Source organism: Ursus maritimus, unplaced genomic scaffold (genome assembly GCF_017311325.1).
Source record: "Ursus maritimus isolate PB19 unplaced genomic scaffold, ASM1731132v1 scaffold_2, whole genome shotgun sequence".
NCBI lineage: Eukaryota > Metazoa > Chordata > Mammalia > Carnivora > Ursidae > Ursus > Ursus maritimus.
This window is the reverse complement of record NW_024424452.1, coordinates 42,372,440-42,398,619: the sequence shown is the minus strand read 5'-3', so window position 1 is coordinate 42,398,619 and position 26,180 is coordinate 42,372,440. Positions and strand designations below refer to the sequence as shown.

The 26,180-nt window shown below is 49.5% G+C and overlaps 1 protein-coding gene and 1 long non-coding RNA gene across 3 annotated transcripts; one reads left to right on the top strand and one right to left on the bottom strand.

Moving 5' to 3' along the window:
- Nucleotides 1–359: 359 nt before the first annotated feature.
- LOC103672087 (Fc receptor-like protein 2) lies at nt 360–11,229 on the bottom strand. Its single transcript, XM_008700756.1, has 8 exons — nt 11,145–11,229; nt 10,153–10,173; nt 7,603–7,866; nt 7,115–7,396; nt 5,394–5,681; nt 4,814–5,092; nt 1,892–2,212; nt 360–723 (listed from the first exon to the last, which is right to left on the bottom strand). Exons 1-8 carry the CDS (start codon nt 11,173–11,175, stop codon nt 701–703), a joined length of 1,509 nt encoding a protein of 502 aa, XP_008698978.1. The 5' UTR covers nt 11,176–11,229; the 3' UTR covers nt 360–700.
- LOC121103683 lies at nt 10,389–22,921 on the top strand. 2 transcript variants are annotated; one of them, XR_005835872.1, is made up of 3 exons: nt 10,389–10,749; nt 21,946–22,034; nt 22,295–22,921. It is a non-coding gene; the product is annotated as an uncharacterized LOC121103683 (long non-coding RNA). The 2 variants fall into 2 exon arrangements; XR_005835873.1 differs by lacking the exon at nt 10,389–10,749 and adding an exon at nt 21,460–21,512.
- Nucleotides 22,922–26,180: the final 3,259 nt, after the last annotated feature.

Below are 26,180 nucleotides of genomic sequence, written 5' to 3'. Positions count from 1 at the left end.
CTGAGCAGGGAGCCCCATGCGGGGCTCGATCCCACGGCCCTGGGATCTCGCCCTGAGCCGAAGGCAGACGCTTAATGACTGAGCCACCCAGGCACCCCTAAAAGAAACTTTTCAAAGCTGGTTTCTTTCCAGTACACTTAGAACGGAAATGATGGGTCCCCTGGGTGGCTCAGTTGGTTGTGTCTAACTCTTGATTTCGGCCCAGCTCATGATCCCAGGGTCATGAGATCGAGCCCCCCATTGGGCTCCTTGGTCAGCACGGAGTCTGCTTGAGATTCTCTCTCTCTGCCCCTGTCCCTCCCCCCCCCCACTTTCTCTCTCTAAAATAAATAAATCTTTTTTAAAAAAAGGAATGGAAATGAAATGCCCACATTTCTAGCAGATGAAGGGCCCATTTCCGTTCGTTCCTTGTTCGTTGTGTCCTTGGGAGCAGCCATGTCTTTCAAGGAGACAGTACTGGGATCCCCAAAGATCCCTGGGAAGACACTGGAAAGTCTGGGGACTGGGCCAGGGTGTCACCGAGTCTGGCTCCTCTGGGAGCTGCTGTGGCCCCAGATGCAGGCGGGGTGGAGGCCCTGGTGTAGGAGGCACCTTGCAGTCCTGCTGAGGGGCCTTGAGTGCCACAGATGAGGGGCTCAGGTCCCTCCAGCGCTGGGGGCCACCCAGGCCTGAGAGGCCCAAAGGGAGAAACTGCCAGTCTTCAAGAAAAATGAGGCAAGAACGCTGCAGAGAAAAGTAAAAAGGTGGTAAGGAGGGGATGGTCCAGGAAGGGATTGTCCAGACAAATCAAAGGTCTCAACCGAGAAGTGAGGCCCAGAGTAAGGAAGAAGGCCAGCCCGAGCCCCAGACCCACCCTCCAGGGGAGACCGTCCCAGATCTGCAGTCTGAGCGTGCCTGGGACTCCTTCCAGAAGGAAGGTCTTCATGAGTGGTGAGTGTGTGATGGGTCCCAGTTCTGTGAGGACGCTGGACCAGGTATTGTCCCACTTCTCGGACAGAAATCATGAGCATCAGAGAAGTTTGCTACTTGTATGGCTGGTGAGTGGGGGAGACAGGCCTGAAGCCCCGCACAGTGGACCCGAAATCCTGGATCCCTCCCTGTGCCCAACGCTGATGCCATGTCCCTGAATGAGCCACAGGCCTTCACATGCTCCTGACGCTGGGCGTCGGTCCAGTGGTTCTGAAGCCGTCTCTCCACAGGACCCCCCAACGCTGCTCCCCGAGTCCCAGCCCGAGAGACTGGGGTGCTCCACCAGAGCGGGGGGCTGGGGCTGGGCGAGCAGTCCCACTGGCCTCACCCGGTCACAAGCTCTGTGCAGGCTTTGCGATCTGTGCCGGCTTTCTTGACTTTACCTCCACCTCAGGGAGCTCTGTCCTTGACGGTTTGTGGCCTGGTTTCCTTGATGGACCCAAAGCCTTTCCGACTCCCCCCCCCCCCCCGCCTCCCCGGGCCCGTGTCCCATTGGAATCCCGGGTTGGAAACAGCACGCAGATCTTCCCCAGCCAGCATGCCTCCGATTCTGGGACCGATGCTGACGCAGAGTGTTTCGGGGGAGGCCTCTGGGAAGCTGAGAGGATGGCAGAGCAATACAAGCTGGGTGGCCCGGATCAGAATCACTAAAATCCTGAGGCCTCAAAATCATTTCCCTAGTATTACGCCCCAACTCACAGCCATGAAAACATCAGTGCTCTGCCTTTCCAGGTGCCAGATACGGGCTAATACCAGCACGCACAGAGTCCTTTCCGACCCTGCATAACCTCACGTGAACTCTGGGGCTGTCCTGACCACTGTCCCGTGGCGAACAGCGGGGCGGCCTGGAGGTGGCCGTGGAGAGTGGAGGGACAGTTCTCAGAGCTGGGTGCCCAGTCCGCACCCCGGGCCCTGCCCTCACCTTCACACGCTGCACCTGCATCCTCACTGTGATCACAGTCAAAGGCTTCAACCCGCTCACATTCAGCCAGCGCATCCTCGGTGCCCTCGCACAGGGCCACTTGAATAAACACGGACTGGTCCTCCTCCGCCAACGGCGGGTACAGCACGCCAGCAGGGGTGTGCTTGGCCGCTCCGCAGCCCAGCTCCCGGCACACCACGGCCACGTCCTTCATGTCCCAGCCGTCATCACACACGGTACCCCAGCGGCCGTCCTGCTCCACCTCCACCCGCCCTTCGCAGCGATGGGGACCGTTTGTCAAGCGGATTTTGGGTGGGGGCTCTGCAAACAGGAGGCATCGGAGCAGATTCAGAAATGTGGGAGGCAAACAGGAGAGGCTGTTTGGTGGGGGTGGAGTGGGGTGGGGTAGAGGGCTTGCTGACATTGGGAATCCATCTCCTAAGGGCAGCCGCCACCTAGAGACCCCTGGGAAGAGCAACCCTGCATTCTGGAGACAAAGATCTAAGAACGATCTTAGAAAAACTGAGAGAAGGCTGGAACTAGTTCTTCCCTAGAGATGGAGCCTGGGGACTCCTGAGAGCTGCCTCACACCCTGTTCGTGACCTCACCCATCCCAAGCCCGCTCCTTCTGCAGGGGGACAAACATGCCACAGGGTCAACCTGTGCTCTGCCTGTTTGTTTGTTTGCTTTTCCAAACCAGAGTGATTGGTCAGGAGGCCTTTTCTGGAGCGTCTCCAGCAGGGAGGAAGGATGGAGCCCAGAGCTGTCAGAGCAGCCTCCCTCCTGAGAACAAACATGACGGAGAGACACAACAGAGAGAGGGGAGGCAAAGGACAGGACCCTGAGAGCCGGCCACGCACTAAGCCACGTCTGGTCCCCGCTCTCCCACCAGCTACACTTGTTTTTTTGTTTTTTGTTTTTCTGGCCCAGTTTGCATGGCATTTCTATCCTTTGCAACCGAAGTGCCCCATCTGACACGAGCACTTAGCAGATTCACAGCAGAGCCCCTGCAGAAACAGCAAACCTGGAAGAATCACAGGAAGCATGTGCGTGTGATTCTCAGAAACTCACAGACTGAAAACGCGAAGCGTATGTAAGGCGTCATGGAGACTGACTAGGTCACCAACCAGTTTCATCGGATAGAAAAATAAACACCGACCTTTGTATTTCCCAAGCAGAAAATTCACATTTCTTTTCAAATTCCATATAGAGGGGTGCCTGAGTGGCTCGGTCGCTTAAACATCTGACTCTCGGTTTCGGCTCAGGTCATGATCTCGGGGTCATGGGATCGAGCCCCACATTGGGCTCTGTGCTTAGTGCGGTGTCTGCCTGAGGATTTGTTCTGTCCCTCTGGCTCTCCCCCTGCTCGCACTCGCTCTCTCTCTCTCAAATAAATAAATTAAATTAAGTCAAATTCCATATATAGCATTTAAAAAATCCTGACTGTGTGTTAGGCCATAAAGATATTCTTAGTAAGTTCCCCAAAGTAAAAGTCCCGCAGTCCACGATCTTCGATCACGTGTAACCACAAGGACAAGGAGAAATCTATAAGAAACTAATGAAATAAAGGATAAAAGCGAAATCTATGCATAATGAATTTTAAGTCTCCAGTTATAAAAGGAATGAAAACCCATATTCCGCATACTTTAGAAATTAAACAAATGAAAATGTTAGACACTGACACTGATAAGGGGGGATGAAAGCAGTACTTACAAGAAACCTGTGTTTTAGATGCATTTACTATGTGCAGATAAAGATGAAGAGTCAATAAGCATTTATTGGAGAGGTTAAGGAAGGGGCAACATAAAATAAGCCTAAAGCAAAAAGAAGGAAAGATATACTGAAGGCGAGGGAGAAGATGAATTAGAGCCAAACGAACTAGAAAACCAAGACCCAAATAGATTTGAGTTATGAAAGTGCCGCTGAGTCTGGAAAAAGCCATCACACAGGCGGCCGTGGGTCCGTCTGATTCGGGAGGAAGTCACGCACCCCGCGGGGCAGGGAGCGGAGAGCTTTATCACGAATGTGGAGGCTGTCTAAACCTGGATGAGAGACCGGCCAACAGGACGTGATGAATTTGAGAATCTAGATAAAATGCCCAACCCTTTGGGTAAAATCACCCAAATTATCTTAACAAAGGATAGAAAAATGGGAAAGACTGATAAGCAAGCAGATCTGACGCTGGGGGTCAAGATCTCGCAGGCTCGGGAAGTCCTTGCGGCCGATTCCAGAGGGGATTCAAGTAGCAGGTGAGTCCAACACCGTTTCAAACGGCTGCGGAGCGCAGCGACCACGCCGCGCTTCTGAAATCCCACCTGTCCCTGACGCCCAAACCAGAAAGTCCTGTGGCTACTGCCCACGAGGATGTGGTGGCCACGAAGGGCTCGGCAGGAGCCCGATGACTTCCCGGAGGAGGGCCCCTATCATGCACGGCTCCACACTGATGAGTTGGAGGGGAAATCGTGTGGCCACCGCAGTGCTTGCTGACCCTACCCCCCCAGCCCAGCGGCAGAGCGGCCTGGGAAAGGTACCGAATCTAAACCCCATTTCCTCGGCCATAAAATGAGAGTTGTTCTGGAGATTGAGCAACAGAACCCCGCTGAAGGTTTGGATCCCAGAATCTGTTTGTTCATGTTTTTTCCGCTGTTTCCTGAGTATTGACGAGGCTCATGGAACCTCTTGCTCACCCCGAGCTCCGCGCGTGCGATGCTCCCCTGGTCCCCTGCTCGCCCCGCCTACCCGCTGCCAGCGCGGCTGGTCCCAGCCAGGGGTGGGTGCGGTGGGGTCGGCGGGGTTAAGGCCAATGCAGAGCGGAGCCCCGAGAGCTGAAGACCAGTTTCCCAATGGCAGGATCATCCTGCGGAAAGGACGCTTGGCATAACCGCAGTTGGTCCTCTAGAAGGAGATACAGACATGTCTCACCTGTGACACTGAGTGACACCGCCTTGCTGCGCTGGGGCCCCAGGCCATTGTCGGCCTCGCAGGAGTAGTTTCCAGAATGTTCTGTGGTCAGAGACAGGCTGAAGGACGCTCCTCCTCCAGAGGGGGCCGAGATGTTCCCCAGGGTGACATTCTCGTGATAAAACCGGTACAGGATCGGGGGAGAGCCGCTCTGGGCCTCACAGCGAAGCTCCATCACGTCCTTGACCACGGCCCGAGTTCCAGGTGCCCTGAGGGTGAGGACGGGGCGGGACGCTGGAACTGAGAGAGACAGGGGGCCATCAGAGAGTGTCTCTCCTGCTGGACGGACTTACAGCCCACTCTGTCCTCGTCCGGGTCCTTGCAGGGTCCCTCCAGCCATGAGGGACACCTCGTGTCCCTTCGTCCCTCTCCTCCAGCTTGTCTGCCACTGCCGCCATCCCCATCCCCATCCCCGACAAGCCGCTGTGGTCAGCTGGCTTCTTCACCTCCTCACGGCCCGTCCCTCCTCATCCTTGGCACACCCTCACTGCCACAGACAGAGACTGCTGCAGTGACTGGGCGACGGGAGAGCGCTCCACACCTGTGACAGTGACGTTCAGGGCCCCGCTGCGGGCCAGGCCGTGGCCGTTGTCCGCCGTGCAGTAGTAGCGGCCTGCGTGGCTCCCCCCGACAGCGGGGATCTCCAGCTCTGCTCTCCGGGAGCGCTGACGCTTGCTGCCCAGACGCTCCCCCGTGTCTTCTCTGTGCCAGGAGAACGTGGTGTCCCCTGTGCCTTCAGCCACGGAGCAGACGAGGACCAGACGCTCCCCTGCCAGCAGCCGGCCCCCCTGGGGCTGGGTCTCTAGGAGCGCTCCAGACACCGGGACGCCTGTGCGAACACGAGAGGGCGGGTGAGGGAGGGCTGGGTCTCCAGGAGCATTCTCGACTCCAGGACGCCTGCACGAACACGAGAGGGCCGTTGACGGCGGGGCTGGGTCTCCAGGAACGCTGTAGACACCGGGACACCCACGAGAACACGAGAGGGCAGGTGAGGGCGGGGTGGGTCTCTGGGAGCATTCTAGACACCAGGACACCCACTAGAACACAAGAGGGCCGATGAGGGCGGGGTGGATCTCCGGGAGTGCTGCAGACACCGGGAGGCCTGAGTGAACACGAGAGGGCAGGTGATGGCCTGGGGTGCAGGTGGCGCCACCTGCTGGGCACAGGGCCGGTGTTGTTGCTGGAAGCGTGGTGTAGGCAGAGGAGTGTTTGGGGGGAGGGAGCACGCTGAGGACCCCCGCGTCAGGGCCACCTGCGGCCCCACACCGTAAACTGCAGCCTCGCTCTTCCTTCACACTCATCAGCCCTCGGTAATGACTGGCCCGCAGTGACCTTGCTCCCTCCTCATCTCTGATGCACCGGGGCGGCCTCATTCATCGCATGTTCCTGGTCGGTTCATCTCTCTGGCCCCGCGTTTCCTCGAAGATCGAGTGTGGAGCCTGGTGCCAGCTGACAGAGCTATGGTGATGGTGAAGGGAGAGTCCCGTCCAGCAACTGTCTCACAGGAGGGTCCAGCGCCTGGCAGCCGTAGTCAGCACTGCTGTCCACCCGCAGGGGCTGCGGCAGGGGCTGACGCTGGCGTCAGCAGGTCTGGGGTCCCAGTCCAGCTGGGCCGCTTCCATGCTGGGTTACCCGGGCAGGGCACTTGGCGGCTCTGTGCTTTGTTTCCTCGTGTGTGAAATGGAGATACTAATGCACCCAAATTACAGATCCCATCACAGGACTGTTCCCCAGGCTCTGCGGGCTCCCCCTAGACCTGCTCAGAGCAGGGCCTGTCTTGGTAAACTTCCGGAAGTCCTCCCTGTCCAGGGATTTCTGGACACCAGAGGGGTCCTTCTAGAACTGAGCACAGCAGACGGCTTCAGGCCTGGCACTCGGGAAGCGCCTTTTCAGCGCTGGGAGCTCTTCCTGCCACTGCTGCTATTGCCGTGGCTCCCCCTGGGTTAGGGATGCTTCCTGGTGGGGGCAGCTCCCTGCACACAGACACCGCGATTACTTGTCTCTTGTTCGCTGAGCGTAACAGACGCTGCTCCGGGGAGAGCTTATGATGGTCATTTCTCAGACTGCGAGAGCAGGGCTCTAGGGAGATGGTACCCCTGTGGCTACCGATAGAGCAGAGCCCAGGGGAGTCCCTGGAGCCCCATACCCGCCAAACCCACCAAACCTGCAGGGACAGGGGAGACACAGCTGGGGTCTCCCCGGGAGCCCTGCTCAACTCTGCTGGACCCCGACGCAGCCTGCAGCCCTGCCCCTGGGACTCACTCTGCACAAGCACGTGGGACCGATGACTCTGCTTCGAGACGCTGTGGGAGGCTGTTGCCACCTCACACCAGTAGTATCCCGAGTCCTCTTTCTGTATGGCCGAGATCTGAAACTCTGATGAGCTCCCGTCCGATCTCAGGGTGTGGTCATCCCTGAAGAAGGAGTAGCTGAGCTGCGTCCCTGACCTGTCCCAGGGGAGCCGGGTGTCACAGGACAGGGTCACTGAGCTCCCCTCGGTGGGCTGCAAGGGCCCAACGGTCAGCGTGGGTGTTGGAAACAGCTCTAGAGGGAGAGATGGAACAGAGCAGACGTCACAGAGTGTGCAGGCCCTGCGGAGAGGAGCTCTGTCTTCTCAGCCCCAGGGAGCAGGATTCATAGACCCAGAGCCGGGGACACACAGCCACCCACCATTGCTCCCTCCCTGGGCAGTGTCCCCTGCCCCACACTCCGGTTCCCCTCTCATGGGCCCTCGAACAGTGAAGCCTCACCTTGGACAGTGAGCCATGCAGCTCTCGTTTTTCCTGTCCTAAATCTGTAGAAGAACAGCTCGTGGACCTCACAGGAGTAGGACCCGCTGTCACTGGGTCTTGCATTTGAGATGGTGTGGCTCGAGATGCCGTGGTAAGTGGCCAGCAGAGATCCATCCTTGTAGTACATCACTTTCCCTATCATGTCACTGCTGTCCCCGGAGCACCTCACAACCACCTCGTCTCCTTCATACACGTGGCGCGGCATGTCAATGCTCAGCCAGTCTGCAAAAGATGCCAGACACCTGCGGGGCCAGCCCTGCCCCCACCCGGCCCCGGCGCCCTGACTGCCGCTCGCATGGGGGAGGGGTGACGTGCACACACATGCACACACACCCACACAGACACACACACAGCTGTGGGGCACAGATCCCTTGGGACCCTACCGACATCTTGTGTCTTCCATACATCCTGTTAGTGTTACGTCTGTTTAAAAAAAGTCTCCATTCCATTTCAAATACTGATTTTGAAACGACATTTATATCTCTGTATCCGCTCAAGGTGACCTCCTGTCCCTGTGACAGCCAGGATCAACTTTCTCTGCGTCTCTCATTCTTGGAGGCTCAGCCCAGCGGGTACAATTCAAAGGCCTTCCTGGTGTCTTCTTCCTGATGAAACAATCCAGCAGCTGGGACAGTCACCCCAGGGCTGGAGCGTCAGTACCTGGAACCAGCCCTTCCCGAATGCCTGTTCCAGAGGCTTCTGAGAATCCATGCTCGATGGCCCCTGTAAGAAGGGGTGGGCTCCTCTGCTTGTTCAGGGCCTTGCCTGCCCTGGGAGGACCATGGTCCCCAGAGCTAAGGGCAGCTTTGTGCTTGGATCTGCCCCATCAGGGGAAGGAAACCAATAGGCTGGAGGGGCTTGAAGTTCCGAGCTGGAAGTTTGCACAGAGGAAAGACAGCCAGCCCAATATGCTATTGACCCAACCCTGCAGCCTGGGGCTTTGGGGGGAAATTGTTTCAGCTGACAACTGAGCTAGAAATTCAGGTTCAAATATCAAATTAGAATTGTAGTGCCTTGGGCTGAATTGCAAAGATGTTTGCCATTCTGATAAAAAGTCTAATCCCAGGACTGACCTTGGACCCTTCATTCCCCTTCAGCGTGAAGAGAGGCAGAGTTGGACGTGGAGGGATGGGATGGAGAAAGAGGGAGCGCCGGGAGTCTTTGTTTTGTCCATGGCTCTGCCCTGTAGCTGTGAGTTTATGGTAGAGGGAAGGCACGCTAGCTCTCAGGGAACTGCCTCGGAAAGCAGACCACCCTCGCCTGGGCTCGAGGTCCAAGCTCCAAAATGGGATCCAGAAAGAGGTGGGACTTCCATATTACATGAAACACTTTCTCATTTTTGATTTTTCTGTTTTTGTATATATTTTGCAATGCTCACAATATCTCCCTCCAGGGATCTCTGTCTACATAACATGTGGGACGTGCATGCTCAGAATTTTTGTTCTTAATAAGTTCAGAGACCACTGCTCCCTCCAGACCGCTCAGCCACTTCGAGAGTCTTACTGGTGGACCAGGAGGCGGACATGGCAGTGGGTCAGAAACGCTGACAGAAAGAGACACATCTTAAGCCTTCCAGGAGGCCAGAAGTTTTCTTACTCCACATGGAGATTGGGCACGTAGAGATGAAGTCAGTTTGATCAAAGAATGTTTGAGAAAGAAGACTCACGTGACCAAGCTGGTGGTAATGGCAGGGCTAGAGATAAGTAAGAGCCAACTCTGGGCCTTACTGAGTCTGGAGCCAGGATCTGGCTGGGAGATACTTGGGAGAGTGGCCTTAACTCTGACGTTTGACTTACAGACCCACTCCCCAGAATGAAGCACAAGTGCATACGCGCACATCTCACCGGCTCCTACGAGGCTCACCCAGACGAGTCTCACTTAAAATCCCAGCAAAAGTGATACAGTTTGTATCATCAGATATAAACCTATCAGCTATGCAAGGCTGCCCTCCTCTCCCCCTTGTAGGAGGGTGAATACTTCCTTGAAGGAGGAGTTCAAGGGAAAATGTAACTTTCCAGTCTAATAAGACAAGTTAGGTGGCTCGTTTGCAGGCCAGGGGAACGTTCAGGGGATGGCCCTGTTTTAGGCACGGCGTCTCCCCAGCGTCCAGTTGTCTCTCTGTGGTAAACGTGTTTCCCATCGTGGCCTCTGGTGCTGCTGGGGGTCCGGAGCCGGGAGAATGTGGAGACTATTTACTCAACAGTAACTGTGAATGGTTTGCTTTCCCTTCCTGGGTAACTTCTTTCTGGTCTGAGGGCTCAGCAGCAAGGAGGAAAGAATTCATTGTCCGGACAGGTTGGGGGGTTCAGCCCATCAGGCAGGCAGGTAGCAGCGCAGAGACGAAGGGACACCGGGGCGCTCCTGCCCGGTGGGGACCGGCCTCCCGCTCGCCCCACCCCAGTCCCGGCCCCGGCCCCCGCAGCTCAGCTGAGGGGCTGGACAGGAGGCCCCTGCCTCGCCTGCAGAGTGAGTGCCTCCCAGAGACGGAAGAGAACAAAGGTAACTCACCAGACTGGGCATCCACCGCGCCTGCAAGGGAAGAGGCAGAGATCACCACCCGGCCAGGGGCTGCACGAGTCCCAGAACCATAACCTCCACGCCCTCCCCCACTGGTCTCTCTGCCCCCCTCCCCCTCCGTGTCTTCTTCCCTTTACCCCCCACTTCTCGTCCCTTCTGTCCTCCTCCCCTCATCCTGTCTATTCCTTTCTCCCTCCGGCGCGGCTTGCTTCCTCTTTCCCTCACCCACAAACGACTCCCCGTAGAATCAAGTACTCAAGACCCAAGCGGTTCGTAACTTCGTCCTTTCCTGTTACGGAGCCGCGTGTCACGCGGGCAGATTCTCAAGTGTCGTGCTGCCCTTGCTCCTCTCACACCTTCTCTTGTTAAGACTGACTCTTGTTTGAGACAGGTCACCCGCCTGCTGGCAACGCAGGAGCCAGGAAGGCCCGGGAGGAAGCGAGGTGTCTGCTCGCATCTCGTGCAGCTGTTCCGTCTCCTTCCCTATTCGCGATCCAGCACCGTGTTCGCGTCCACGCGCGAGGTCGGATTTATCAGAGGCGGTGCGGTCTCATCTACAGTTGGCGGGACTTGAAGCCACTCCAAAGTGTAAGTCGAGGAAAGAAAGACAACGGGCCTGGACGTGGTGGCTTGGTGTGGGAGTGGGGCTGGGACAGAGCAGGATTTCAGTGGGGCTGGAGCTAGGATTTACCCTAATAGGACATTCCTTTGATGTCCTTTTAAGAAGCATTCCGATTTTCCAAGAGATAAAGCAGAAGTGGATGTTTTAAAGAGAGAGAAGGGCATCAGTATTCGCAGAAGAGAGGCATAGTCCTCTGTTTTCCCGGGAACCCGCTCTGCTCGGTGCTGATCTGCATGATGCCTGCTGGTCCTGAGTTAGAAGCTGGGGCCCATCCCTACTCACCCCCTCGGAGAGATGTGCGCTCACGAGCAGGCTCTGGGATGCCTGCTCCACCCAAGTCCTGCTCCAGAATCCTACTCACCAAGGACCAGAAGCAGTGACCACAGCAGCATGAGACTGGAGGCGAGGCGTTATCCCCACGACAGTAAGGGGCAGCTCAGGTCCTAGAGCAGAGTCTAGCCCCATGGACAGTGAAGTCAGGATCCAGCACTGTGGCTGAGCAGGGATTTTATAGAAAAATGAAAAAGGAAGTAGGAAAGCTCTCTGTGTGGCAATCAGCATTATCCCCACTCTTCACCCCACAGGTGCTGAGAATACAAATGTTCTTCTTCACAGAGTTTCTCCGATGAGTGTGTATTGATCGGAAATGCTCCTTAAAATGTGAGGTGTCTTCACCCTATGGCTAGGGTCCTCCTAGGGAAGCTTGCTTGCTTTCTCAGTGGGGGAGAAAAGGTCACACCAGCATTAGAAGCTCCTTTTTCCAGCAAAAATCTTTCTCTCTCCATGTTGGAACCTGCCCATGTCCACCTAATGCCATCAGTGGAATAAGATTAAGAAGATACTTAGGTTAGACAACTCAGAACACCTGGATCATCTCCAGTCAGCCAACTAGGGAGCAATACTGGGAAAAAAATAAATGAGACAAACGAACACCTTGCTAGCAATTTCAGATCCAACTTCCAAAGGTAGCTCTTTTTAACCTGGCTATAGACCTTCTTGACGTCTTTTCCCTAAGTCAGTCTGCTCCAAGAATATAGAGCGTCCACAGGACTTGGAGTAAGCCAGAGCTTATCTAGGCTGGCAGGTGCAAACCTGTCTCTGATGACTTATGTTTGGAGCCTACGGGGAGTGGGAAGCTGGAGAGGGCAGCATCTGAGGCTCAGACTCCAGGCTGCCTCGTTGACTGTATGGGAGGATGGAGCGTACCAAAGAAGTCATACCCGCGTGCGTCCGTATGCCTTCTGTCTTGCCACCTCTTCGATGCTTCACCCTCTAGAATTGTGGGCAAGTACAGGCTCTGGGTAAGCTTCTAATCAGCGGGAAAAAGAGAGGAAAGTGATTAAGTCAAAGCAATGTCCGAGAAGGAACAAGATTGTGTGACAAAGATGAGGGTGAACAGCAGGATCAGAGGCAGGGAAGAAATGATGCCACTGGATCCTTCCAACCACGAACCAAGGATTTAACAGTAAGTCCTGACAGCTAAGCAAGAAACAGGTGACAGATAGGATGGCTCCTCCTTATTACATGCTCCTTGGGATTTTGCCGTAATGTATTGACATTTTATCCCCCTCCCTGCCCAGAGACACAAGAACACAAAGGTAAGGGTTTTTCAGATAAATTGGGAGATTCAAAACTTTCAGAAAAGATCCAGGAACATCAGATTAAGAGTCACTAGCCCACCGATGGACAGCACAAACGGCGACAGCGTAGAGATGAACAATTATATGTTTTCAAAGGACAGATTCCTGAAAAATAGAATATTTTTAAAAGCTTTTAATAGAGCTTTTGCTTTTATCGAGAACTTTCCTGATAAAAGCTAGCTCTTCTCTTGACTGATTACATGACAATTTTAAGCTATGAGAGGAAATCTGGTGTGCTCCTGCCAGTTTATTATCTGAACAAGAGGACGTAGGCTGTCTTAGGATTTCGGAGCAGGCTCCTCTTATCCGAGCATCCATGCCTCCCTTCTGGAGATGACACCCAGCTGGGGAAAGGGGGATTTCCTGCAGAAAGGGATTCTTGCAGTGTTCTTCAGCTCCACGTTTCTCCTTTTTTTCTGTAGATGTCTGGTCCCTCTCAGTTTGGGACTTTCCAGGTTGGGCGAGCAAAACCTCACCCAAGCCCAGGAGAACGGGCGGATGTTGTAGGGACTGTAGGTAGGGACCGACATATCCTCAGAACAACCACGACCTGCAGACCAGGAGAGCTCATCCCTGTAGCCTTTGGCAAAGGGGTTAGACAGACAATGGTCACTGAGGCAGGCGTCTGCAAGCCTTGTGTCTTACGGCGCCATCATCCCCGGAGGCTCACGAGAACCAGGAGAAGGGGAACTCATGAAACTGTAGCCACACAAGGGGGTGAAGGTTCTGAGATTAGCATAGGTGGGACTCCTCAATCTCTTAAATCTTGCAGCCCTTCCAGAAATTTTGTGATCTTTTACCTTCTTGCCTCCATGTCCCCAGGATGGAGGAGATTGCTATGAGAATGGGAAGAGCCATGAAGGCAAGGGGTCACTTCCCTTCACAGTAGGCCTTGTTTGGAGGTCTCTCATGCCCGCTCGAGCAGAAGGACCCTGAAGCTTCGGGAGCAGGTCCAGTTAAATATGAAATAACCCCCCTCTCAGGCTCTTGGGGACTTTGGGAGGAAGTCTGTGGGTGGCAGACTTCCTGTCTGATGTGTCGGTCCCACTGGTGCCTCCCCGACAATGCTCTCCTGCCCTCTACTAACCCAGGTCACTGATGCTGACATACAAAGATTTTCAAAATCCTCTTTTCTCTTGTTTCCTTTGGTGGGGGGATGGTGTTGGTGTTTCAAGATCTAGCACAGCCTGTGAAGGGTCAGCCTGGAGTCTGGTGCATTAGGCCAGTAGGTGGTGGCCGCGAGGAGCACCTTCTCCTGGCTATATTCTAGGTCTGGCCATTAGCCTAAAGTGAGTACGGGGAGAGCCAGGGTATGGTCAGTGACTGTGACAGGTTCCTATTTATTTATTTATTTATTTATTTATTTATTTGTTCTTTCTTTATTTTTTCTTATACTAATATTTTTTATTATATTATGTTAGTCACCATACAGTACATCCCTGGTTTTTTATGTAAAGTTCGATGATTCATTAGTTGCATATAACACCCAGTGCACCATGCAATACGTGCCCTCCTTAATACCCATCACCAGCCTATCCCATTCCCCCACCCCCTCCCCTCTGAAGCCCTCGGTTTGTTTCTCAGAGTCCATAGTCTCTCATGCTTCATTCCCCCTTCTGATTACCCCCCCTTTCTTTATCCCTTTCTTCTCCTACCGATCTTCCTACTACTTATGTTCCATAGATGAGAGAAACCATATGATAATTGTCTTTCTCTGCTTGACTTATTTCACTTAGCATTATCTCCTCCAGTGCAGTCCGTGTTGCAGCAAATGTTGAGAACTCGTTCTTTCTGATAGCTGAGTAATATTCCATTGTATATATGGACCACATCTTCTTAATCCAGTCATCTGTTGAAGGGCATCTCGGCTCCTTCCACAATTTATCTATTGTGGACAATGCTGCTATGAACATTGGGGTGCATATGGCTCTTCTCTTCACTACGTCTGTATCTTTGGGGTAAATACCCAGTAGTGCAATTGCTGGATTATAGGGTAGCTCAATTTTTAACTTTTTAAGGGACCTCCACACTGTTTTCCAGAGTGGCTGTACCAACTTGCATTCCCACCAACAATGTAGGAGGGATCCCCTTTCTCCACATCCTCTCCAGCAATTGTTGTTTCCTGCCTTGTCTATTTTTGCCATTCTAACTGGCATAAGGTGGTATCTTAGTGTGGTTTTGATTTTAATTTCCCTGATAGCTAATGATTTTGAACATTTTTTTATGTGTCTGTTAGCCATTTGTATGTCTTCATTGGAAAAGTGTCTGTTCATATCTTCTGCCCATTTTATGATTTGTTAATTTGTTTCTCGTGTATTGAGTTTGAGAAGTTCTTTGTAGATCTTGGATACCAGCCTTTTATCTGTAGTGTCATTTGCAAATATCTTCTCCCATTCCGTGGGCTGCCTCTTAGTTTTTTTGACCGTTTCCTTGGCTGTGCAGAAGCTTTTTATCTTGATGAAGTCTCACAAGTTCATTTTCTCTTTTGTTTCTCTTGCCTTTGGAGATGTGTCATGAAAAAGGTTGCTTTGGCTGATGTCGTAGAGGTTGCTGCCTATGTTCTTCTCTAGGATTTTGATGGATTCCTGTCTCACATCGAGGTCTTTCATCCATTTGGAGTTTATCTTTGTGTATGGTGTGAGAGAGTGGTCAAATTCATTCTTTTGCATGTAGCTGACCAATTTTCCCAGCACCATTTATTGAAGAATAACATCCTAAACCCTCAAAGGTCTGATGCCATGGGCGTTCCTGTCTCTCCAGGACTGAGATGATTAGGAATGGCTACAGGTACAAGCAGAAAAGCTCTGTTTCAAGCTGCAGAAGCAGCTGTCAAGTAGATATTGTCCAGGAAGATGAGGCCGTTTTGGAACGTGGGGTACTGAAGCCCCTCTCCAGAGAGCAGAGATGCCCAAGGCAGAGCTGAAGGATCTAAGCAGATGTCTGTGGCCATCGTCTGCTACCGAGGAGGAAAAGGGGCTCCTGTCAGCAAGTTCAGCTGCCTGGGAAACCACCCTGTAGTTCTAAACATAGCCCACCATCTGTATGAGGAAATCCCCAGCGCAGTGTTTCACCACACCAATCCAGGCCCCCGCACAACAAAACACAAGGTCACCTCGGACAGCACATGGGAGCGTTGCTTCCCCAGGACGGGCAAGCCACAGGCAAAGGTGGTAGCAGAGAGTCCAGGAAGCTTTGAGCTGTGGCATTGAAAACGGGGTTCCTACCATTTTCCATGATCCCTGTCATGAATCTGAGCAGACTCCATTCCACAGCCTTGGTCTGAGGTCTCGGGGGATTGAAGACCAATGTGACCCCGACATCGCCTGCACTGTGGTGTGCCTAGAACCCTGTGAAGTGATTGTCAAAGTAAAAGGTGGCTGACAATGCCCAGAGGGCACAGTCTGACCAGAGAGTTGAGTGGATGAGTCTCTCTGAGCTTGGTTCTTTTAGATTCCAAGTATAGATACTGTGAGATCACACAGTATTGGTCTTTCTCTGTCTGACTGACTTTGCTTAGTATCCTGCTCTCAAGGTCCATCCAGGTGGCCGAAAAGAGCGGACGTTCTTGTTTTATTGATTTGTTCGTTTGTTGTCTGTTGCATGTTTGTACACACACGTCTTCATCCACGCGAGCGTCCATGCACTGGACACTGCTTCCATGTCTTGCCTACTGTGACTAATGCTGTGGTAACATGGGGTGCAGACATCTTCTCCAGTCCGTGTGTTCCTTTCCTCTCGATATATTCCCAGGACTGGAATTGCTGGATCATGTGGTGGTTCTATTTTTTGTATTTTGAGGATCCTCTCTACTGCCTTCTGCAGTCAGTCTCCAGCAGCGCTAACGTCTTTCGTTACTGCGGGACACGCCAAACTCAGCGCGCGGGCATTGGTGCCATCATAGAGCTTTCTCAGAGTTCACTAGTTGTCACGCATTTATTTGACTGACTTGTGGGTGTGTGTCTGTGTGTATGTGGCTGTATGCAATTTGATCACATGTGCGACTTCCTGTAATTATCGCAACAGTCAAGGTACTTAACTGTCCTCTTGCGCTGTCCAGCCCCTCCGCACCCTTCCCTAGCGCCGAGCAGCCATTCACCTGGTCTCTACCTGTAAAACGATGTCATCGCACAAGTGTTTTACGAACGGAATCATGTAGGATGTACCCTTTTGGGGCTGGCGTTTTTTTGCTCAGCACAACTCCTTGAGGATCATGAGTCTTTGCCTGCATCAGTCGTTTGTTCCTCTTTTATCACAGAATGCAACGCACTTTGCTGAACCATTCAATTGTGGAAGGACGTTTGGGTAGGTTTCAAGTTTGGGCTATTATGAATAAAGCTGCTGTAAGCATTTATGTACAAGTTTCTGCTTAAAAATAAGTATTCATTTCTCTGCGCATAAGTGCTGGGTTATATGGTAAGTCCATTTTTGATATACCTTTTTTAAATCTGCCCAGTTATTCTCTGGTGTGGACGCGCTGTTTCACGACCCCGGCAGTGTCCACGTGACCTTGCCCTCCACACCATCAGCAGCACCGAGTGCCAGACTTTGTCTTCCCTTTCAGCCCCTCTGGCTGGTGTGTAGTGACAGCTCTGGTTTATGTTGGTTTTTCTCTAGTAGCTGTGTTGCACTCTCCTCTTGGGCTTCCTTGCCATGTTATGTCCTCTCTGATGAATGTCTTCTGTCTGTTTCATAGAGGGTCTTCAGTTTTCCTACTGGCTAATTTTGACGTCTTTAAAACATGGCCTAGACACCAGTACTTTGTTGGCTCCGTGGTTTAAAAATATTTTCTCCCACCCATAGCTTTGATGTTCATCCTCTTAACAGGAGCCTTTGCAAAGCAAGTTTTAAGTTTTTATGAGGCCTGATTTACCAATTTTCCTTTTCATGAATTATATTTTTAGTGTTAAATCTAATAAATCTTTGCTTATTTGGAGATCCTGAAGATATTATCCTTCTTATTTTCCCTAAAATTTTATAGCTATACCTTTGATATTTAAGCCCATGATTCACCTTGAGTGATTTCTGTATAAGGCATGTGACTTAGGTTGAGAGTTCTGTTTTTATGTTTGGTTTTGCCTGTGAATATTCAATGCTCCAATACCATTTGTTTAAAAGACTACTTCTCCCCATTGGCTTGTTTTTGCCCCTTTATCAAATTTTAACAGGACATATTTGTGTGGTTCTATTTCTGGGTTTTTTATTCATTCCACTGGCTTTGTGTCTGTCCCTCTGACGATGCTGCCCAGTCTTGCTTCCTAGACCTACTCAGTAACTCTTAACATTGGGAAGAGTGATTGCTGCTACTCTATTCTTTTCCAAAACTGTTTTCGCCTATTCTAGACCATTTCTCTTTCCATACACATTTAGGGTATGTTTGTGTATGTCTATAGAACCCTTGTTGAGATTCTTTGTTTTTTTTTAAAGATTTATTTATTTATTCGACAGAGAGAGACAGCCAGCGAGAGAGGGAACACAAGCAGGGGGAGTGGGAGAGGAAGAAGCAGGCTCATAGAGGAAGAGCCTGATGTGGGACTCGATCCCGTAACGCCGAGATCACGCCCTGAGCTGAAGGCAGACGCTTAACTGCTGTGCCACCCAGGCGCCCCCCTTGTTGAGATTCTGATACCAATTTTGTTAAACCTCCAGATCAGTGTAGGAAGAATTGAAATGTGTATTACACTGAACCTTCCAATCCACAAACACAGTACGTCTCTTCAAGTACGTGGGTCTTTGATTGCTTTCATTTGCATTTCTTAGCTTTGAGCATACAGATGGGGTACATAATCTTGTTGGATTAATAGCTAAGTCTTTCATTTTTCTTTGAAGAAATGGTAAATAGCGTGTGCTTTATTTTTATTTCCACTTGTTTGCTGTCAGAAAACAGAAATACAGTTGATTTTTCTGTGTCAGTCTTGAATCCCTTGGCTGGATAGAACTCACTTTTTAGTTCTGGGAAGGGTTTTTGTTTGTTTTTGGCAGATTCTTGGGGGCTTCCTGTGTAGACAGTCATGCCATCTACAGATAGAGGCAGTACTATTTCTTCTTTTCTAATCCGTATGCCTTTTTATTGCTCTCGCCTTATTGTAGTGGTTAGAACATCCTGTCTTATGGAATAAGAGTGGTGAGAACAGGTATCATTGTCTTGCTTCTATTCTTAGGGAAGAACTACTTGGTTTTTCACCTTAAGTATGATGTGAGCTGTAGAGTTTCAGTAGACGCTCTTTATGAGGATGGGTCTACTATGTGTTTTGACTTCCCCTTGTTTGAAATATTTTTTGTTTTTGTTTTCCAGTTTATTCATTTTTTATTTAGATGCAATTAGCCAACATGTAGTACATCATTAGTTTTTGATATAATGTTCAGTGATTCATTAGTTGTATATAACACTCAGTGCTCATCTCATCACCTGCCCTCCTTAATGCCCATCACCCAGTTGCCCCATCCCCCCACCCACCTCTCTATCTGCAGCCCTCCGTTTGTTTCCCAGAGTCAAGAGTCTCTCATGGTTTGTCTCCCTCTCTGATTTCTTCCCATTCAGTTTCCCTCCCTTCCCCTATGATCCTCTGCACTATTCCTTATGTTCCACATGAGTGAAACCATATGACAATTATCATCCTCTGATTGACTTACTTCTCTTCGCATAATACGCCCCCAGTTCCATCCATGTCAATGCAAATGGTAGGTATTCATCCTTTCTGATGCCTGAGTAATATCTCATTGTGTATATGAACCACATCTTCTTTATCCATTCGTCTGTGGAAGGACATCTCGATTCCTTCCACAGTTTGGCTATTGTGGACATTGCTGCTATGAACATTGAGTGCAGGTGCCCCTTCGTTTCACTACATCTGTATCTTAGGGGTAAATACCCCGTAGTGCAGTTGCTGGGTCGTAGGGTAGCTCTATTTTCAACATCTTGAGGAGCCTCCATACTGTTTTCCACAGTGGCTGTACCAGCTTGCATTCCCACCAACAGTGTAAGAGGCTTCCCCTTTCTCTACATCCTCGCCAACGTTTGTTGTTTCTGTCTTGTTAATTTTAGCCATTCTAACTGGTATAAGGTGGTATCTCATTGTGGTTTTGATTTGTATTTCCCTGATGGCAAGTGATGTGGAACATTTCTTCATGTGCCTGTTGGCCATTTGTATGTCTTCTTTGGAGCAGTGTCTGTTCATGTCTTCTGCCCATTTCTTGACTGGATTATTTGTTTTTTGGATGTTGAATTTGAGAAGTTCTTTTTAGCTCTTGGATACCAGCCCTTTATCTGATATGTCTTTTGCAAATACCATCTCACATTTTGTAGTTTGCCTTTTAGTTTTGTTGACTGTTTCCTTTGCTGTGCAGAAGCTTTTTATTGTGATGAGGTCCCAATAGTTCATTTTTGCTTTTGTTTCCTTGCCTTTGGAGATGTGTCCAGCAAGAAGTTGCTGTGGCCGAGGTTGAGGAGGTTGCTTTCTGTGTTCTTCTCTAGGATTTTGATGGATTCCTGTCTCACATTGAGGTCTTTCATGCATTTTGAGTTTATCTTTGTGTATGGTGTAAAAGGATGGTCCAGTTTCATTCTTCTGCGTGTGGCTGTCCAATTTTCCCAGCACCATTTATTGAAGAAACTGTCTTTTTTTCCATTGGATATTCTTTCCTGCTTTGTTGAAGATTAGTAAACCATAGAGTTGAGGGTCCATTTCTGGGTTTTCTATTCTGTTCCATTGATCTATATGTCTGTTTTTGTGCCAGTACCATGCTGTCTTGATGATCACAGCTTTGTAATATGGCGTGAAGTCAGGTGTTGTGATGCCCACAGCTTTCGTTTTCTCTTTCAACGTTCCCCTGGTTATTCAGGGTCCTTTCTGGTTCCATTCAAATGTTAGGATTGTTTGTTCCAGCTCTGTGAAAAATATAGATGATATTTTGATAGGGATTGCATTGAGTGTGTAGATTTTACTGTTTCTTTCTGAAATTAATTTCTAGTTTTATTCCATTATGGTTGGAGAGCATATTCTGTGTGATTTCAGCTATTTTATTCTTTTTTTAAATTAAATTTTTTATTATAATAATATTTTTTATTATATTATGTTAGTCACCATACAGTACATCCCTAGTTTCTGATGTAAAGTTCGATGATTCATTAGTTGCGTATAACACCCAGTGCACCATGCAATACGTGCCCTCCTTACTACCCATCAACAGCCTATCCCATTCCCCACCCCCCTCCCCTCTGAAGTCCTCAGTTTGTTTCTCAGAGTCCATAGATGGACTATCAGCTATTTTATTCTTGTTAAGTTTTGATTCATCACCCAGGGAAGAGTCTGGATATAGTCTGTCATGGTGAACGTTCCATGTGCAATTGGAAAGATGGCACAGGCTGCTGTAGGGGGAGGGTCCTGGGAATGTCACTGCGTCCATTGCTCGGTGGTGTTGTCCAGTGGTTCCGTATCCACCTTTGCTCCATCAGTTGCTGAGAGTGGGGTGCTGGAGTCTCCAACTAGTGTTGTAGATTGGTTCCCAAGGATTTCATTTTTTTTCTCAGCTTTATGATTCTCATGGTTTTAAATACACTTTCAGATACCATGCAGCTTGTACCCTTTAGTGTTCTTTCAAAATTTCTCCGATCATCCTTATTTCCTTAGGCTTATTTGCTCATGTGAACTTTAAAATGAGCTTATCTAGTAAAAAGACAAAAAAATGAATTCTGTATTTTTATCAAAATTACATCAAACTTACACATAAATAATTAACAAGTAACTACATAAATAACATTCATGAAAAATAAATATATAAATAACATTGACAGTGCTGAGAGTGTGAGAATAGGGTTTGCATGGCAGTGTTATTTAAATCTTGTGTTGTCTTACTCATTAGAGTTTGAAAATGTCTTTATGTAAGTTCTGCAATGTTTTGCTTGGCTTACTGTGAGGTACCTTGTCCTTACTTTTTTTTTTTCTATTTACCAATGGGATCTTTTATTCTACGTTGTTACTAATGGTTGGCTTTAACCTTTTTAAGCCCTTGGTTCCTGTTGTCAAGAGGCTTCCTGGAACCGCAGTACAAGCGCGTGTTCATGATCCTGCTCTGAGCCGATGCCCAGTCAGGTGGGCATTATTGAAACTCTCAAAACTCCCCCGAGTGACTCTCCATGTTCCATTAAAGTAGAAGTCCGGGTGTGAGCATGGCTGCAAGGCTCTGGCTATGCCTCCTGGCTCCCAGACACACTTTCTGCCCTCTTCCCTCATCGCTTCCCCGCATGCCGCCCATCACCGCAGCCGCCTTGGCATTCCTAGGTAATGCTCGGCACTCCCCTGCATCAGGGCCTTTGCACTGGCTGTTCCTTCTGTTTCGATTATCCCCCCAGCCAGCAGCATGGTCCTTCTCTTCATCTGCTCCCATGTCGCCTTATCAGTGAGGCCTTGCCTGGCTCGCTCGTCCAGCAGAGCAGCTCTTTCCTCATCTCCTTCACCGTCTTTGTAAAACATTTATCAACACATGAAACGCCATGTATTTCATTTATCTTGTCTCTCCCCCCAGAATGTAAGCTCTGTGAGGCCAAAGACTTCACCGTGTGTTTACCACGACATCATCCATGTCCGATGGTGCCTGCTCCACAGATGACCTCAGTAAGTGTTCGTGGGAAGAATGAGTAGTGTCCCTCACTTCACTGGCTTGGAAAGGGATGACCCTGCAGCGTCTGTTGAACTCCACGGTGCCTCAGATGGCCCCACATGAGTGGGGGGTGGTCTGCGCCTTGAAAGGAGAAGAGAGGACAGTACCTATGAACGGGCAGCAGAGGACAGTGTGGCACATGCAGAGGGCGTCAGACTAGATTTCCGGATATCAGGAAGCACTGGCAAAATCACTTCCTTTTCTCTCCCCACAGGAAGCCGATGTCTGGGTCCGGAACCAGCACCCAACTTCTGCATTTCTGAGGGAAGCTGCCATAGCTTCCCAGAAGGGGAAGGATGTTCCTGAGTCAAGAGAGGCTGTGCATGATGGGGGAAGCCCAGGGGCCCTGCAGCCCCTCTACTTCTTTCATCTTTACTAGAATGGAAAGTGGTCCTGGTGGTCTTTGAGCCAGGCTTGCTGTTGGGTCAGAGTCGACAAAATTCCTTTTAGGCTGTCCTCCAGGGACAGAAACCACAGACCATTAGCACTACTTCCCCATCATGGACAAATACTGGTTAAGATTCCTCACTTAAAAAATCTTAACTACCTCTAACCTTCACTCAACTGCAAATCAAAATATGCAAAATAGATCAAGCTAAGTGGTGATTGCATAAGAAAGTTCATTATTGGGGTATTAATTATGCTGAAAACAATCAAATCACCCAATTTTAGGGGAGTGGTTAGGTTAATTATTGTATATTCACAAAAGGGAATAGTGTGTAGTTTTGTATGAAGTAAATACATATTTTTTGATGTAGAGAGAGATACATGATAGGTAGCTAAGTAAACAAAAGGGGATTATAGGGGATTATGGGTGGCTTAGTTGGTTAAGCAACTGACTGCAGCTCTGGTCATGATCTCAGAGTCCTGGGATGGAGCCCTGCATCATCGGGCTCCCTGCTCAGCCGGGGGTCTGCTTGTCCCTCTTCCTCTGCCCTGTCCCCACTCATGCTCTCTTTCTCTCTCAAATAAAGAAATAAAATCTTTATAAAAGAGAGATTATAAAATAGTGTTACGGTAGGATCCTATTATATGTTTATGAAGAAATTACAATTTATTTATTATTATTATTTTTAAAAGATTTTATTTATTTATTTGACACAGAGAGAGAACACAAGCAGGGGAAATGGCAGGCAGAGGGGGAAGCAGGCTCCCGGCTGAGCAGGGAGCCCGATGTGGGGCTCAATCCCAGGGCCTAGAATCATGACCTGAGCCAAAGGCAGATGCTTCACTGACTAAGCCCCCCAGGCATCCCAGAAATTACCATTTAAAAACCAATATCGGGGCACCTGCGTGGTTCAGTCAGTCGAGCACCAAATCTTGGCTTCGGCTCAGGTCATGATCTCAGGGTCCTGGGATCGAGCCCCACGTCAGACTCCACACTCTGTGGGGAATCTGCTTGAGGTTCTCTCTCTCTCTCTCTGCCTCTGCCCTTCCCCCACATGCATGCTCTCAGTCTCTCAAATAAATAAATAAATAAATAAATAAACAAACAAACAAACAAATAAATAAATAAATCTTTAAAAATACCTAATATTGACCTGTGTCAATAATCTAGAGATTGAAAACAAATTTTATCTTAGGAAGAAAACCACTCTTTCATTGGAGCAGAACACGTCAGTGGGCCCTTTGGTTCTGTTAGGAGATGTGGTCTTCCCTCTCCCACCCCAGAGCCATACCTAGAGAGTGGGTGGTCACCAAGTGTGGCCAAAGTCATTCTGAATAATAGAATAAGTCATGAACAATATGGAAGAAAATTTTCAAAAACATTACACAGTCATTTTTCTCGTTGCTAGGTTAGAATTGCAGACTGTTCCCTTGGGCTGGGACTTCCTTCTGTGGGGATGGCCCTTGGTTGCCTCACTCATGACAAACAGCATGTATCCAGCCCTTCACATGTGCAAAGAGCATCATTCACATCATTGGAAGTGTTGGGTCCTCAAAACCACCTGGCAGATGGGCAGAGGAAAACACTCTTACAATTAGCACTGGGGAGTGAAGAGCTCAGCGAGGGAGCTTCCATGACATACCCCAAATCTCAGTGTTGGTAACTACTAACCACCATCTGTGTATGTGTTAGAGTCAGTAACTCACCCTTATTAGTATCATAGCTGAACACATGAAGTTCAGTCAATTCTCACGAACGATGAACTATCACGCCACCAAGGGGTCCATGAGAGTGAGGAGGGATGGAGCATCTTCCTGCTCTTCCCACCTGCTGTATGGCAGGGTCTCCTCCAACCTCTAGCGTGTTAGCAGGACACACAGAGGGAAGGGCTTGTGATAAGGCACTTGAATGGCAGGAGATCTTGATCCTCTCTCCCCTAAACGGACATTCCCAGCTCCTGCTACACTGTGGCCACTGGACCAGGTGAGGTATTGATCCCCTAGGCCCTTGTTTGACGGGGGTGGTGCCAGAGGTTGCTGGAACCCCTGGACTTCTATTTCCTGAGCCTTCAGGTCCCTTCCGGTTTATACCAAATTGTCCCCAAAACAACACAATAGGAAATACTTCAGGAAGCATTGGCTGGAAGTACACTCTCCTTCTCCCTTTGTCTTGTATCAGCATCCTCACTGCAGATGGTACGGGTGGCACACACATGCCTGCCTGATTGCTGGTCCTTGTGCAGGGCAGTGATTCTCCCGGCCGAAGCAGGGCGGTGTGAAGGACCCGCCGGTGCGTATCAACATCTACGTACAGAATCCGGAGAGAAAGGGGAAGTCTCGGTCAGCACAAGTCTCAGAAGCTCAAGGAGAATAATTTGCTCTGTTTTTCTTTTCACCTTCCACCTACCACCTACCTTTGGGCATTCAGGTAATTGAGAAAAGATTTTCTAGATCTGGTGAACTTTTGTGCCCACTGGAGCATATGATCTCCATTAAAACTGTTACAGAGGAAAATGGCGGAGAACCATGGAGAGTCAACCCTGGTTCTTCACTTACCATCTTGTGTTAGAGTTTCCAAGGTGACAGCTCACTCACTGCCACCTGCTGGTGGTCTAGGCTGCTCCCTGGGAGTTGGGGGCTACCAAGTCTCATCAAACAAATCTACAAATGATTCTTTTTGACGGTGACTCCTGTTGGGAAGAACTTGCCGTGGCCTCTTCCTTCTCTCATATGTTGAATCTTGTGTGCCTGCATTTCCAGAGTCAGCACTTTATTTTTCAAATCCTAGGACTACTTCCTCTATATGCGGCTTCGACCATGATTTTGACTGAATCAGGTTGGGTATTTATGACACCCTCTGTTACCTCACTTCCCAGTGCACTGCTTCAAACAACTTTGTATATTTTGACATTTACTTTCCTTTGGGGGGTTACTTCGAAAATGGGATTGCTGAACCAGAAAGAATTTGAACAGATCTTTCCATATAGTGTGAAACTGTTTTTCTGAAAAACTACCATTTTTCAACGCTACTAGCAATATACTTGCTTCCAAATGACCTACTATTATTGCAATGTATCCTTTTTGTGTATTTTTGTTAATGTAACTGCATTGCCTAGGAAAATACTGAGATATAAATATGCATGCCTTCCTCTTGTTCCTCTGCCTAAATAGAATTCACGGCCTGCTCTGCTCAGCGTCCAGCTCTGACAGAGATAATGGGATGGAGAAGCCCATAGCAGAGGGACTGATTTCTAAAGAGAGGGCACAGAGATAGCTATAGAAAAGATATTCTGAACAAAAAAAGAAAAGAAGGTTAGAGATAGAAGAGGGGAAGAGAGAAGAGAGACAGGGGAACCAGCATTGCAAGATATATATTTTTTTAAGTTTTAGAAGTAATACCTATGCTGAGTGCAATTTTGAGGGAAAGAGGTGTAAAAATGAGACATTAAGGAAATTTGTTTTTGCATTTTGGATGCAACTTCTTTTTAAATGTAGTTAGGAAAGAGATAACCTTCACCATGACTTCCACAGTCTTTGGCCTATGTTAAAAACAACAAAGGAATATATCCTTATCAAGTTATAATGATCTTCAAAATACCCACTCATATTTGAAAGGATACTGCAGAGAACACTGTGATATTAATAATGCCCACTGGGGAAATAACACAGTTTTAACCCCTGGGTGTATTAGATGGGGAACCAGAGCTATATTT